The 14370-nt window shown below is 49.5% G+C and overlaps 1 protein-coding gene and 1 long non-coding RNA gene across 9 annotated transcripts in view; one reads left to right on the top strand and one right to left on the bottom strand.

Annotated features, from left to right (window-relative positions):
• LMX1A (LIM homeobox transcription factor 1 alpha) overlaps positions 1-11075 on the bottom strand; it is a 169772-nt gene extending 158697 nt beyond the window's left edge. Inside the window, exons 1-3 of one of the 6 annotated variants that reach the window (XM_089336936.1) lie at positions 10936-11075; positions 9425-9522; positions 7082-7268 (exon numbers count right to left, since the gene is read on the bottom strand). In XM_089336936.1, the coding sequence (XP_089193062.1) occupies positions 7082-7268; positions 9425-9500 (263 nt within the window). In that variant the 5' untranslated portion in view covers positions 9501-9522; positions 10936-11075. The other 5 variants (XM_017345718.4, XM_051858425.3, XM_089336935.1 and 2 more) reach the window with 5 other exon arrangements.
• LOC149125401 (uncharacterized) lies at positions 7766-13659 on the top strand. Of its 3 annotated transcripts, none has more exons than XR_016237066.1 (3): positions 7766-8165; positions 8345-8523; positions 12830-13659. It is a non-coding gene; the product is annotated as an uncharacterized LOC149125401 (long non-coding RNA). The 3 variants fall into 3 exon arrangements; XR_016237065.1 differs by lacking the exon at positions 12830-13659 and adding an exon at positions 9806-9935; XR_016237064.1 differs by lacking the exon at positions 12830-13659 and adding an exon at positions 12561-12739 and having other exon boundaries at positions 7770-8165.
• Positions 13660-14370: the final 711 nt, after the last annotated feature.

Below are 14370 nucleotides of genomic sequence, written 5' to 3'. Positions count from 1 at the left end.
AACATTCAGGAAGGTTTTGGTTGACCAAGGAGGAACATGTAAAATGAGAGTAACACCCTTCACCAACTATTTATCTGAGCTCCATCCAGTAACTATTCCTTAACTGGGTGATCACATAGCAGAACCACTATTTTGTGCATCTGAAAGGCTACTTCAGTTCCTGCAAGTAAGATATTCAAAGGGGCACTAACAGTCCACAAAGATGGCCTGGGACAAAGGAAATAAGGCTATTGATGAGATGGAATTTAAGTAGTCTCTGGTGCTTGCAAGAGTCAAGTTAACAGAGGTCCACAGAGCAAGCATAGGAGTGGGCAAGCAGAATGGGGCAGGGCCAGATGTGAAGTCTAGATTTAGCATGTGCTACATTCCCAGCAAGGCTGGATGCTTTCAATTTTTTTTTTAATATAGACAAGTCAGTCAAGGTGATCCAATGCACAGTGGCCAGATACCTACCAGGGCTCATTCGTTACATGACGAGAGCGATCAAACACAAGTCTAATGGGGTAGAGAGGCACTGCAGCCTAGTGCCAGAAGAGCCAGACATATTTGCTATTATCCCAAAATAGGATCCCCAACTGGTAGCTTGAAAGGTTGAAAGAGATCAACTCCGGTCATGTGGCTTCGGTTACAGGACCAGGAAAAGCACAGTCTACTTCATATTTGAACTTGTTATGACATAATGGTGCAATCATAGGGAATCTGGCCATGGTTTCATTCAATTCTGGCCAATCCAGGCATGACAGCCAGGTGATAAGCTCTACAGATGACTTGGTTGCCTCGTCCCCCACTGAAAGGAACAGCACAGAGGTGGGTTCCCAAAATCCTCTTTAAAACTTCAGATTGGGGGGGTGGTGTTTGTGATGGGACCCACAGGGTAGGAAACCGATGCAGGGCCACAGTTGCATTCCTTACACAATGTCTCCCCTAGTACCTCACTGTTTCTACTGCATTCCAATTGCATCTGCTGTCTAATGCCAAAAGAAACCTAATCCCTATCCTAAGTCTCATTTTATTTATTTTCAGTAGTGTGAAAACAAACATGTAGCCAGATTATGGTGTTTACACCTCCTTTCTAGCCGATATAGCTCTAATCCTCCTGCTAATTAATGCCAGGGCCATGGCAGTTTTATTAATTTCATCTTAGTTAAAAATATAGAGACAGATCATTGTGCTGTACAAAAATAACAATTTGACATTTGGAAGGTGTTTGCTCCATTTCAGCTAGACAGTTGGCTAGCTTTCGTTTAATATACGACAAAGAGACACAAAGCGGCAGTCGACACTGGTCAATGATAACATAACTAATTCTAATTGTGATAAGTTGACTAAAATGTCCCATATCATGCTAGGCAAAGAGGCTAAGGAGAAAATGCAAATCCTAAGGAACATGAAGTCGGATGCTCTTTCCAGCAAACAGGCCACTCCCAGGGACATGAGATAGACAAGGGTCTTTTTTTCCTCTGTTCTCTCTGACGGTCACTCAGGAACCTTTTCTAAAAATTGTTCCTAAAATCGCTACCTCCCCAAACCAAGTCTAAAAGAGCTGCTGGCAACAACACTGTTCTGACATCCCTAAGAGAATTCCAGAAAAGCATTCAGGGTATTCCTAAGGAGAAGTCTCCGGCCTGTTGGGAACAGATCAAGGCTCTCCCAAGGAAAGCCCCACTCCATCCAGCCCCCAACCTGCTTTATCTCACCCTGCAAGTAACTTACCTAAGAAACTCTCTCTGGAGATGTGAAAGAGCATTTTAAAAATCACTTCCACAACATGTTTTAAAAAATGAAAAACCAGTAGAGCTAACACTGTAGGTAAGGCAGAAATTTCTTCTAAATCTGTCTACTATGGACATGACGGCACTTTGTTTCCCATCACTCATTCCCAGTGTGGCACAATTGTGTACTTGATAATCAAATCAACATGAACTTGATAAAACTCAACAATAACATTTTGTAAGATGCATTTAGTCTAAGAACTTTAAATAAACTTCTGGTTGTGTAATGAGTATTTTAAACCCTTGGCTCTTTGCTCACTTCTAAACACCATAACCCAAATAATTTCTTTGACCTTAAAAAATTAGCTGATGAATTAATAAATGAATTGTTCTCATCAGAAAAACAGGACCCAATCATTAGCTCCAAAAACCTTCTGAAAACCAGAAAAGCTACAACAAAGACACTTCCCTTAAGTTGGTAACAGTCTTTTAGTTAATACAGAAGTTGTAAATAAGAAAAATGAAACTAAAAGGCAAGACAATGAATTGTCAGAAATCTGAATGTAACACCAAAGAGGAAAATAACTGTTTTTTTAAAGTGTTGCATTTATCTAAGGATCAAAACACTGCATAAGTCTACAATCAAAAGCAATGTTCATATTTAGAATTCTAATTTCCATAACACTATTAACTCCTGCTATCTAATTTTATTTCAGAATTTTATGTCTGACATTCCGAGAAAGTATCAACCAGGAACGAACACATATAGAAAGAGAAAGCACCTACAAGCAGAAAATGCTTCCAATCACCCTCTAAAATTAAAACCAAAAACAAAAAGAGCTAAGTCTGCCTGCTCGAACACAGCCACAATCCATGCACCGCACTTATTCTGAGGTAAGCCTCCTACAATTCAATGCAGACATCAATTTATTACCTAGCTGTGTTTGATTTTCATGTTCCTTAAATTTTATTGTGCCAGGAGTGGGGCCAACAAAAGATAAAGTAGAGCAAAACTCTAACAATTGCCTCTGTAATTTTATCTTGGGTTTCTTTTATGAGTAACTGCATGCCCAATTCTGATCTCCAAGTAATGTCACAGTAATAAAATCAAACTAACTCCTCCTTTCACACACATTCCGCCTACACCACATTGATAAAATGCAGAATTCACTCATTACTGACCCTAATAGAGATCATTACTAAAATTGTTTTCTCCCCAAGGCTGTCAATCAATCAGTAGGTCAAAAAAAAAAAAGGATAAAGAGAAAGATCTACATGTGATATCCACTTTCCCCCATTTCAGCCACTTTCTTTGGAAAATTGGGCTGCTCCAGGAGAAAGAAAAGAAAACATGGACCAGCCCTCTGAGGAAAGGTTTCCCAAGGCCTGTGATTTGCTGACATGTGGGGAGTTATGATGCTGTGAGAACAGCCCTGATGACAGCAATACTATCCCACACTGCTCCTTAGATGTCCAGAACAATCCAGAGGATAATGATAAACTTCATATGTGAGGGGAGAGGGCCCCGCCTGACCCACCAAGCTGCCAGGCACATGAAAGAAACAATATAAACTTGATTTAAATGTGGGATCCTTTCCAGAAGGCTTAATTATCCATTGTATTACCACACTCCTGTTATTCAGCAGTCTCTTCTGTCTCAGACTTAAGTCCAGCTACAGCATTTCTTTGGAACAAATTCAGGGAAAACTCAAAACTAACTAGATCGCAGAGGACTCAGTTAAATGGGGAACAACAGCCATATAAATAGAAGTCCCGCAGGCTGGAAAATATTTGGGTTGTCTGGTAGCTTTCAGGAACGGGGAGACAGCTGACTCCAGCCCCTCAACATCCACACCTATAGCACCCCGATGCTTGATGCGATATGGCACATCTTCATCAGCTTTGTAAATGCCATCATCCCACCTAACCAAGCTAGATTTCTTTCACGACTTATTGAACAGCAGATGTGGACTGCAGTTTTACTCTCTGAGGGTTCACAACTCAGTGTTGGCCACTCTTGCCTTAAATGCTTGCTTTGGATAATCAGAAGATACATGTATTCTAAAGGGTGTCATAATGCATGAATATGACATTCTGAAATTTTCCAATGAGCTGTCCTGTGCCCAAGATGCCCTTGTTGGTTTTTTTTTATTAGAAAAGCTTGATGTTTGACATTATGAATATATAACAACTAAGTGTTAAAATACAGTTTTCACCTTTTTAACTGGCTGCCTGATACCATGAATACACAGTCAATAATCCAAATGCAGAACTGCCCAACACCCAGAAATGCACATACAAACGGCTAAGACAATTACAAGCCCACTCTGTTAATATATAAGCCCATTGAAGACTTCAAACGAACCATTTATTAGCCTTTCATTTCAATGTGTAGAAATAACATTTGGACGTTATTAATTTTGGAGAGGAAGATGCTGCCTGAACATACACTCTTTCTCAAGTGCCCCATAATTTAAGATCTCATCATTGCCCTACCACTTAACTTCCATCTCATTTTCCTCTCCATTTATCTTATCTGGGCTTCTAGTTTTTAAAAGATCCACCTCCCCTCTCCACCCCCCAAAAAAGGCAAAGTTACTTTCATAAATGCAGTAGGGAGGAAAGGTGTGATTCTGTCCTGGCTATTGTGTAGAGTTGGGTTGTGTCCCCCTTGGGGATAAAAGCCTGGTCATCCCACATGGCCTCTGGGCAATACTGAGTCCTGCACTCTTACAGAGGAGACTTTCAAGAAATAGGTGCCAGTTAAAACAACACAGATGGAAAAAAGTGCTAGGCTAGAAGTCTCCTGAAGGCAGGCTTTTGACTTCTGAATATTCTCTCCTCACCTAGTCCAAAGTTTTGCATATAGAAGCCCAATAAAAAGCTTGTTGAATAAAGGAATGTGCCCTCTGCCTAAATAACAACAAAAAGCAATTTTCTTTCTCTCATTCAGCCACTATCATAGAGGTTAATACCATTCAGATTATCAAATAAGTTAAAATGCTATTTTATTAGAAGAAGAGTAGAAATTGGGATGTGGAACAGAGGAGAAAAGGGGAATTTTTAAAAAGGAACAAATTCATCTAAGTGAATCTAAGAAGCAATGGAAAGGCTGGGCACAGACCAGTAATGACGGTGCCATGAGCAAAAGAGTACCAGCAACAAGATTGCTTCAAACTAGATTTTTACATGAAAATTATAAGCCTCCATTGTAACATCAACACCTTTCTGAACAATGTAGGTCACACCCCTCTATGAAATCTTCTTAGTTCTGGCCAACAGCTGGCAAGTTGATCCCTGCAATTTTCCCTTTGCAGAAATAGCTTTGTGCGGGGAGAACTGACCCTCGTGGGCTAATAAGCCCAAACCCCACCAAACCTGAAGGGCTGAGCTGGAAGGGACATTGTTGTGTTAAGTACTTTCCAACAACTGTTTCTTCTCCTCTTGACACAGCCTGACTTCCTTAAAGAAGATCTGACGGCCAGACAGCTGTGTTGACCCTTAAGCCTTCTTTGATTCGTGATTTTTTTTTTTTTAACAAACAGAATAGAAATTCACAACTCAAATCCTTTCCTAAGCTCCGATACTTCTGAGTTTGCTCCTGTTGTGCCTGAAGGATGTGGACACTTCAGTGATTGGTAAGCAGAAAGATAAAGATTGGGTCCACACAATAACAAAACCCTCAGATGAGAAACGCGAGAGAAAAGCGAGCAATCCAGCCCACAGCTTTATCCGAAGATGATACATGGAGCTGTGTGGGTGAAATCCACTTCATTACCTAAAGGTTGTGTGCTTTTACACTCAAGTCGCTGTGGCAATAGACAGACTAGCAAGAACAGACACGGGTACATCTGCTTTCAAAAAATGCTAACCATAATAACTACTTCGTGGAGTGCTCACTTCTTTACATTTTTCTGTACTATCCCAACTCATCCAAGATTGGGCACATATTCTTTTTCGTTCTGAAAAATGCAGACGTATTATTTTCCCCAGACAATACTAAAAAATGCCTAGGGTACTCTCCACGTAGGGGTAAAATTCAAGCGCTTTGTGGCAAAAGAACTCTGCATAGTGCAAATAATTTTAGTGTTGTCCGTAAGTCTAATACCTCTGATCCTGTGTGGTAAGTCTCATAGTCCTGACAACATAGAAACGAACATTTTTCTGCTCTTTCTGGGTGCTGTCGCACACCCGCTTTCACTGTGTTTTCCCTGGAACTGCTTTTCTATGCACGCCAACCCTCCCTGGGCTGCCATCATAAAGTGCAGATCCTTTTATTCAAAATTCTGCGCGTGCACACGCGCGCCTACAGCTCCCAGCCCTAATGTATCAAAACAGTGGCCTCCCTTTCAGCCACTTCTCTCTCCTTCAAACCCCTCCACGGCCCTGCAAAGCCAATGCTCCTACTCATTAGCTATTGTCACAAGGAAAAATTAGTTCCCTCTCCTCTTATCCTCTGAGTTCCTTGCCCGGCGAGAACAAGAAAATCTGTCTAGCTCCCACTGCCTGTTCTCCTTCAGGTTTGAGGCATTACAGAAACGTAGATTCGAAATAATCCACTTTCTTAAACACCTGGCTCGGAATCCTCCTCGAACACACCAGAACGTGCAGGTCCACTGGCAGGAGCCCGCCGCGTTGGCAGGCAGCAAAACACACCCTGACCGCAGCTAGGGTGGAGGCGCAGGATCGAGGAGGGGGCGTCAGGTCGGTCCCCAATTTCTGTCGGTCCCCAATTTCTGTCCTAACCGCCCCTGCGCCCGAGGGGGAAAAGGGGACGAAGGGGGACAGGGAGAGGCAAAGCAACCGGTCATGCGCTTAGCTCGGAGCTGCAGCAGCGTCCCGACTCTAGTGGACAAAACCGAACAGGACACAGCACACAGGGGACAGAAGCCAGGGGCTCCTGACAGCCTCCTCGCCCCGCACCAGCACGAGGGTGACCCAGACACCTGAGTTAGATGGAGCGGGAACCAGCAAAGAGGCAAGCGTCACTGATAATTCCCACATTCCACCCCAGCCCACCCCCAGGGGCACCAGGTAAACAGGGAGACCAAGCCCACAAGGGTCAGAGACCCCAAAGCAGTGGCGGCTGGGAACGGTCGAATCAAGGAAATAAGGCCTAAAGAGAACTGAAAGCTAAGTGAGCAGATCCGGGACAGCGACCACAGCGCGCGCTTCTGCGGTGCGGGGACCAAGGCTGCGCTCACTGGTGCTGATCCCCGCTGTCCAGGGCTGTACACAGGGCGCGGGTGCAGGGGAGTTGTCTCTGGAGTGTGGGTCCCTCTCGGAAGAGGAGAGGGTAAAGAAAGGTCGAAGTCGCGACGCAACCGACGGCGAAGCGGAGGGCGCGCTTCGGTGGCGCGGCCACTTACTTCTCGTAGTCATACTTGCAGTAGAGCTTCTTGTCCCGGTAGAAGCAGGTGGTCTCCAGGGGCTCTTTGCAGGAGGCGCACTGCACGCACTGCTCATGCCAGAAGCTGTCGTTAAGCCGCAGGAGAAACCTGTCCGAGATGACCCGCTGACAGCCCTCGCAGACAGACTTGGGGCTTACCGCTCTGCCTGCAGCCGCAACAGAGATCGCGGGTGAGCCGGTCAACCCCGCAAAACCCAGTGGAGACCCGCTCTCCATTCCTTCAGGCCCACGGATCCCCCACCCCCACCCCGGGCTCCAGCATGCCCCCATCCCCGGGAGAGTGCTCAACTCATCAACCAAGCTGGGACTTGGAAAAATCTAGCCAATCTAAGTGGCGGCGTTTCTAACAAACCAGGACTTCGTGGGAAGTTCGTTCCTAGTTAGGGAGGCGATAGAAATTAATAAGCAGCTCTTAATTGTCAAACGTACCCAGGTATGCGCGCGAGCGTGAGCGCATCCTGGAAAATTAGGTTAAAAATAAATGTGCGCTCCCAGGTTTATCGCATCTTAATTAATCTAAATCACTCACTATGCTTGTCTGTCTTGACTTTTTTTAAACAAAGAATGAGTAAGAACCATCCGCTTTTTTCTTTCGTTAAAACGCAATTTTATTTGGGGGGGGGGGTTGGAACAGACTTTAAAATTTCTTTTATCTTCTTAAAATGTCCCGTGGGTACACGGGAAAAAAAATACCACGTCGCCCCCAGGCAGGCACAGTGTTCTTCAAACCAACGAACACCCAACTGCTGCCTCTTGGCGGCCGTGCAAATTGCAGATGGGTTGTTCGTAATTAAGAAGCGTCAAAATACAGGGAAGAAAAAACAAACGGTTAAAAAGCCGCGCCTGGAGACCTCCGGCCCGGACTCCCTATGTCAGTCGGGCACGCGCAGTAGCGGTGCGTGGCTTGAACCGTTCTGTCCTGCTCCCTGGAGTATTTGTTTGGTTCCTTGAGCTTGAGGAAGCAGAGGTGCCTTCTTCGGGGTGCTACTTGGCCGCCTTGGGTGGCACATTTCACAGCTATTTCAAGGTGGCCCTGTCCCACGGTAACAATGCCCTTGCGCATGCTGTGCCAAAAGGCAGACCCCGGCCCATTTCCCTGCAATACACTTCTCGCTTTCTCCTTCGGAGTTGGAAGCGGAGCGGGTGGCTTTGGGGAGTTGGCAAGGAGGGCCAGGAGAAGCAGCGAGCTGGTTCTCAAGGCGAACCTTCTGTTTTCTTTCAGCCGGGTCTCGGCGTCCCCGGCCACGACTGGGACGTTGGGAGCCGACGTGGGCCAGGCGGGAGGCTCCGGGCTAAATGTGACGCCTGTGGAGGACATCCCCAGGAGCTCCCGCCGAGCCGGGGCCCCTAGGTTCGGAGGTTGCGGAAAGGCGCGTTGGAAGAAGGGAGCTCTAGGTGTAGGTGCGTGATTTTGATTCGTCTGGAGTGTGGGGAGCCTGGGGATGCCTCTCTGTATGAAGTGTCTCCAGCCGAAACGTTTTAACCATGGCCATGGCGGTCCCGAGGGAGGGAAAGAGCCAAGAGATTGAAACGACAAAACGAAAAACTCCTTCCCGCTTAAAAAAAAAAATCCCTAAACATAAAACACCTGCTCCCCAAACCTGAAAAGCGCCATGGGCGGGGTAAAACCCGGTAATGAGAACCCTTGGCCTCAACTCTGGGAGCCCCGAGCCTGACGCCCTTCGGGGGCCATTGACTCGCTGCTCCTCCGCGGTCACCGAGGGGTTGGGGCGGGGGTGGAGGGACCCGCTGGACCTGAGATCTAGCTCCAGTTAATTAAAGCCGAAGCGAGGGCCCCGCCGCGCGGGCTAATCCCCGCGCTGCGCTGCCCACCGGCCCGGAAAAGCCCCTCGGCCGTGCCCAAGACTGAAATTGGGGTTGGGGTTGGTGGGGGCGAGAAGCTGCTTCGAACTTGGGCGCTCCCGGCCTCGGCTTTGAGATGCTTGACACAGGCCTCCGAGGAAGGATGGCATTTAAGAGACGTCCATCAGCTCCGTGATTAAAAAAACCCAGCCCTGGGTACTTTTAATCACTTGCCACTCAGACGCCTATGAACTAGCTCTCCGCTCCTCTCGACTAGAGGGAATTCAGTGCCCCGCGCCTGAGACCTGGGGCGGCTTGTGGGTTTTATTTGGGGAGGGACGACTCCAGAGGACTGACGGAGCCAGGGAGTGGGCTCAGCTGAGTGCGGGAAGAGGGACTGTAGCTCCTCGGTCGCCTAGCGGGTCCCAGAGAGCTGGGCTCCAAGCTCCGGACCTGGCGGAAATAAGGTGCGCCCGGGGCGCGTGGCCTGAACACTCACCCAGCAGTGAGGAGAAAGAGGCCGAGGTCTCAATGGCGCTCTGGAAGTTCTCCTCCATCTTCAGGCCGTCCAGCATGTTCGGGCCGCGCCGGGAGAACCTGTAAGTGGAGAGGAAACCAGGCGTCTGGCGTCCGTGCCCCCGGGACTCGGCGCCCGCAGCTGCCACACCCCTGGGAAAAGACCGAGGGAGTGTCCAGGGCCACCAGAATGAGCCGGGGGGATAGAGTCCAGCCAAGAGCAGTGAGGGATGGGAGGAGAGAGACGAGGCGCAGCGAACTGCTCAGACTGATCTGATTTCACTTGAAGTCAACGCGTTTTGTATTTAGGCCTCCGCCCCCCAACTGCGTTTCTCCTACTCCAACCCTCCTCCCCTGTCCCCAGCCTCAGGTTTCCCATCCCGAGTCCGGCTCCGCCCCAACCTGTACGAACGCGGGCCCTAGGGAGATGTCTGCGGGAAACCAGCTGCTGCGGTGTGATGGGCATCACAGCATTGGGTGTCCTCCCTCGCGCGGCCGGGCCCAAGCACGCGGGACGACGGAATGTGCAACCCTTTGCCGCGGTCGCCTGGGTGGGCCCTCACCTGCCTGGGCTCGGGAAGGGGCAGGGTAAGGGACTTGCGGAGCGTCCCTCTTGCTTCCGGACTCCTGGCGCGGCGCGCTGCTGGGGGGCGCGCGGGAGCTGGCTTGCGGGGCGCGTGGGGAGGTCCTCCCGCCGGTCGGCCAGTGCCGGGAATGTCTGGAGGAGCAGAGGAGTCGCCTCGGGGAGGAGCCGGGACTGGCCCGGCTCACTCTTGGATGCATTTCAATTCCACTTTCAGAAACACGCCCGCCAGAGCCAGAGCCCAGGACGGGCAGCCTTCCTTACCTGATGGGCGGGCGAGCTCGCCGCTGCCAGAGCGGAGTGGAGTTGCGGAGCGCCGCGGGAAGCTCCGGTCTGAGAAGGCGTTGCCCCCGCCGATGCAGCCCGAGCAGCCACCCCCCGGCTCCGGCGCGCCGGAGAGGGAGCCGGAGCGAACGCCGGCCCCTGGCTCTGCTCCTCGGCGCGCCCGGGCCGGGCCAGGACGTGGCCACGAGCGGCCGGCCTTCCCGGGACGTCCTGCCCGCCCGCGTCGCTCTTCAGGGGGAGGGGAGGGCCGGATGCTTCTCCGAGGCTTAGCGGAGAAGGCGGAGGCCCAGGGTCCTGGGTGCAAGTCGGCCCTGCTTCGCCGGGCGGATCCCGCCGTTTCTGACAGGGGCCGCTGCGCTGCGTGCGCGGCCGAGGAAAGGGGGTGGGGTGCGCAGGGCGGGGGGCTGGGAGCGCGTCCCGCGGCCGGGCTGCGGGGCTCTCTTTCCCTGCCTGGCTGAGCCGCCGATCTCGCGGCCGCAGCCCACTGCGTCCCTGCGCCGCCACAACCTCCCGGGCGCGCAAAGTTTCCTCCCCTCCACGTGGAACTGTTACCTCGGGGCGCCCCGGCAGGGCCTCCGCCGAGCTCTGCGCGCCACCTGGCCCGCGGCCGCTCTTCAGCCACTTACCGCTAGCGGTAACAGCGCGGCGGCCCACACCGGCGGCGGGGAGTGCCCCGAGCTATTGGCCGCGTGTGACTTGCAGGCGCCGGCAACCCCTTCTCCGTCGCCCAGGAGCTCCGGCAAGTTCCCAACTTCCACTGGGAAGCTATGGGACCCACAGCTGACGCTTGAACCAGGTCTGTGGAGAGATGGGCTCTGACCCTCTGAGGATGAACTCGCCAAGGCACTGAGCAGAGTCAGCTAAGGGGACGCCCTTAGGGAAACTCAGTACCTGGGGGGGAGAAAGCGTTCAGTTCCCTGAACCATCTACCTGAGCTCACAATGTCAGACCTGCAGCCCCTCCCAGGGGAGGCAGCAGACTCTCACTCTCAACAAATCCACCGTAGCACTGGCTGATGTTAGTGGAACACTTAGTTTCCTGCCAGGCGTGGTCCCATAGTCAACTCGTTCAGTCTTTACAACACTGTGAAGTGGAGGCAATTGTTATTCCAACAGTACAGGTGAGGGGAACAACACGGAGCCCCCTGGAAGCCATGTCCCAAGTTCAGTGGGATTCTCCAGGGGCCATACAGTTCCTAAACTGGACAGAGCTCACTTAGAATTGGAGGCACCTTGACGAAGTGAACCAGAAGACATGGCAGGTGGCAAGGGTTCTCCATGGCTGTCTCCAAGGCCTGGGCCCTTCCTCAGTTCTAAGGAGAAAGTGAAGTCAGCAGCTTGTCCCAGGGGAGCAGTGACCCCACTTGCCATCGTGTGTGCCACCAGCAGGCACCAGCTAACGCTGACTTCAGAGAGACAAGGGGGAAAGATTGAAGACTGTAATACCCTACAGCTGAAGACGACTTTGTACTTTTCAGGGTAGGTTCAGGTACATAATTTTGCTTGATCTCTCCAACAAAGCTATGAGGAAGGTAGAACAAATAGTTTTATCCATTGTTTCAGATGAGTCTTTGGGGCTTGGCATGGCTGGGAGATTTCTCTGACATGGCTCAGATGGTTTGTGGCATGCTTCTTAACACCTGACCTTGTCCTTACAACCACCCCAGCCTGGGCAGGGTGTGATATGTGTGTGTGTGTGTGTGTATTTATATATATGTATATGTATATGTATGTATGTATATACACACACAAGTATCCTGAGGATAATATAGGGGGAAATTTGCCAAGAAAAACAAAGTGAAGTAGAGAAAATACAACCATAAGGGAAATTTGCAAATGGCCAACAGAATTTTGGTTCCACTGAAGGTCTTGAATCTATGTAATACATTGATCTAGCAGTAAGAATGTTCCTGTGGTAGCAACTATCTGGAAAGTGGATAGATTCTTGTTTGTTCTGAGACCCAGCTTTTTCCAACAGTTCTTGCATCTGGAAGACAGCCTGATTAGTGTCGATTACACAAGTTTTGGGTAGGAATGTCTTTCCCCAGCTGGCCATTGGGCACTTCGGGATGGGGACCGGGTCTCATGACCACATTAGAAGCTGCTGTTGTTCGTGTAGAGCCAGGCACACAGATGGGTTGAGCAAATACCATTTCCTTGGCTGAGGGACGAGTGGCACTCTCGCTGTAGGTAGGAAGCCCTGCAGAGAAGGGGAGGGGCAGGATTGTGAGGACCTCAATTTCCATTCCCAGGTCTGCCACTGAGTTTGGGCCATTGGTTTGACTCTCTGGACATCAGGACCTGACATCTGGCTTGAAGACCCTGTGCAACATGATCTGAAAAGCCAGCAGGCTGGGCAGCAGCCCTGACAGCTTAGAGTGTGCTAACTCCAACTCCAACTGCCTAGTGGTGCCTAGGTGTGGACTTGGCTGATGATGGAGTTTTCTTTGTTACAATTTATTTGAGGTTTCTTTCTTTTTTAAAAAATTTAATTTTTTACAATTTATTTCACCTCTGCCAGGTGGAGATCATGAATCCCACTCCTGCCCAGGACAGATTTGCTTCAGTCCTAGCCATTTCAGTGACATGATGGGTGGACAGACAAATGGAACGTCCTGATCATGCCTTGTGCTCCATTTTGATCTCAGATGCTGTCATTTTGCCTTCTAACGAAAGAAGTGTCCACAGAGTCACTATCCTGAAGTCTTTTATGACAGATAATCTGGAGTCCTTCTTTTAATGGAAAGATGCATTTGTGAAAATGAGGTGAATGGCATTCAGAAGAGATCCTTCCCCAAATTGTGCTTTTAGAGGTGGAAGTGATTTCAAGCACCTCTGGTCCAACTATTTAGTTTGCAATGGGTCAAAATAGATTTTCTGAAAGTTCCCACCCTCTGATTCATTGATTCCTCAAGGTCACCCATTCACAAAGTCAGATTCTGCTTTCAAAACCTTCAGATGAGGGGATAGCTGTCTATTCTGTCCACTCTTCTCTAAACCTGATACAGCTTTTCTGTGTCTCCAAGTTATGGCTCCCAGACCCATTACAACTTTCTGGTGATGATGTGTTCAGAGTCTCATTTCCTTTCTTGGGGGAATGAAATACCCATCAAGGCGACCAGATTTCAGGTCAGCATTTCCAGTGACTGCTGTTGACCCACACTGTATGCCTTAGGAGCAAAACCTTCTCAGTCCTTTTCTACATGGGCTGATAAAGACACATATCTGCCACATTGCACTTGTACAGTTAGCATATGGGCCGAGTGTGGCAGCGTGCACTGTTTGCTGCCAAGAGATAGGGCTCTGTTGTGAACATTGGGAATCTTGCATCTTCAAGCAGATCCCAAGAGATCTGGGAACCATGTCTTAAACCTAGTACTTTACTTTGAGGGGGGAATTGTGAGGCCTTGTCAGGTTGGTCTGGAAGCTGCCATCATTGGCAGAAGTTACAAGGGTCAGTGAATGGGGAATATCTTTGGGGCCCATTGTGAACCTAGGGGCAGCTCTTCACATAGGAGGCCCCCAGATCCCACTCTGCCTTATCTTCTGTCTGAGGTCAAAATGCAATTTGTAGATGGGCTGTAGACCTGCTGTGGACCTGTCCCTTTTGTGGAAGAAAACAGACAAATGAAACACACTAGACTCACAAGTCTCTGGGCTGAGATTTGGGGAGAGACTTGGGGATGAGGGCGTCAGAGACTGATGCTTGGTGGGAGGGAAGAGGAGAGGGAGGGGACAGACTTCCTGCTGTAGAGTGGAGATGACAGGAACATGTTTTTTTACTTTCCTCTTCTTGCTCTCGTTTCTGTGTTTTATTAAGGGAAACACAAAGGGAAAATTGTGTTATTTGTTACAAAGTGTCAAAGTGCATTTCTAGCAAGAGGAGAAGAAGCAGATACAGTACTGCCCAGACAGAGACAGCAATACTGTAACAGAGGCATCCAGAGGCTGGCTAGAGAAGGGATACACTTGAACTCCATGCTACCCTGAGCTCTGATTTCTTTTCCCGTGAGCCCCTGGTCCTGTGTTAACGTTCAGATCTCTCAACAAAGCTGGAGGACA

This window comes from Oryctolagus cuniculus, chromosome 7 (genome assembly GCF_051225735.1).
Source record: "Oryctolagus cuniculus isolate XC-2025 breed Fujian yellow rabbit chromosome 7, ASM5122573v1, whole genome shotgun sequence".
Classification (NCBI taxonomy): Eukaryota; Metazoa; Chordata; class Mammalia; order Lagomorpha; family Leporidae; genus Oryctolagus; species Oryctolagus cuniculus.
Note: the sequence above shows the minus strand (reverse complement) of the source record. Positions and strands in the feature narration are given on the sequence as shown.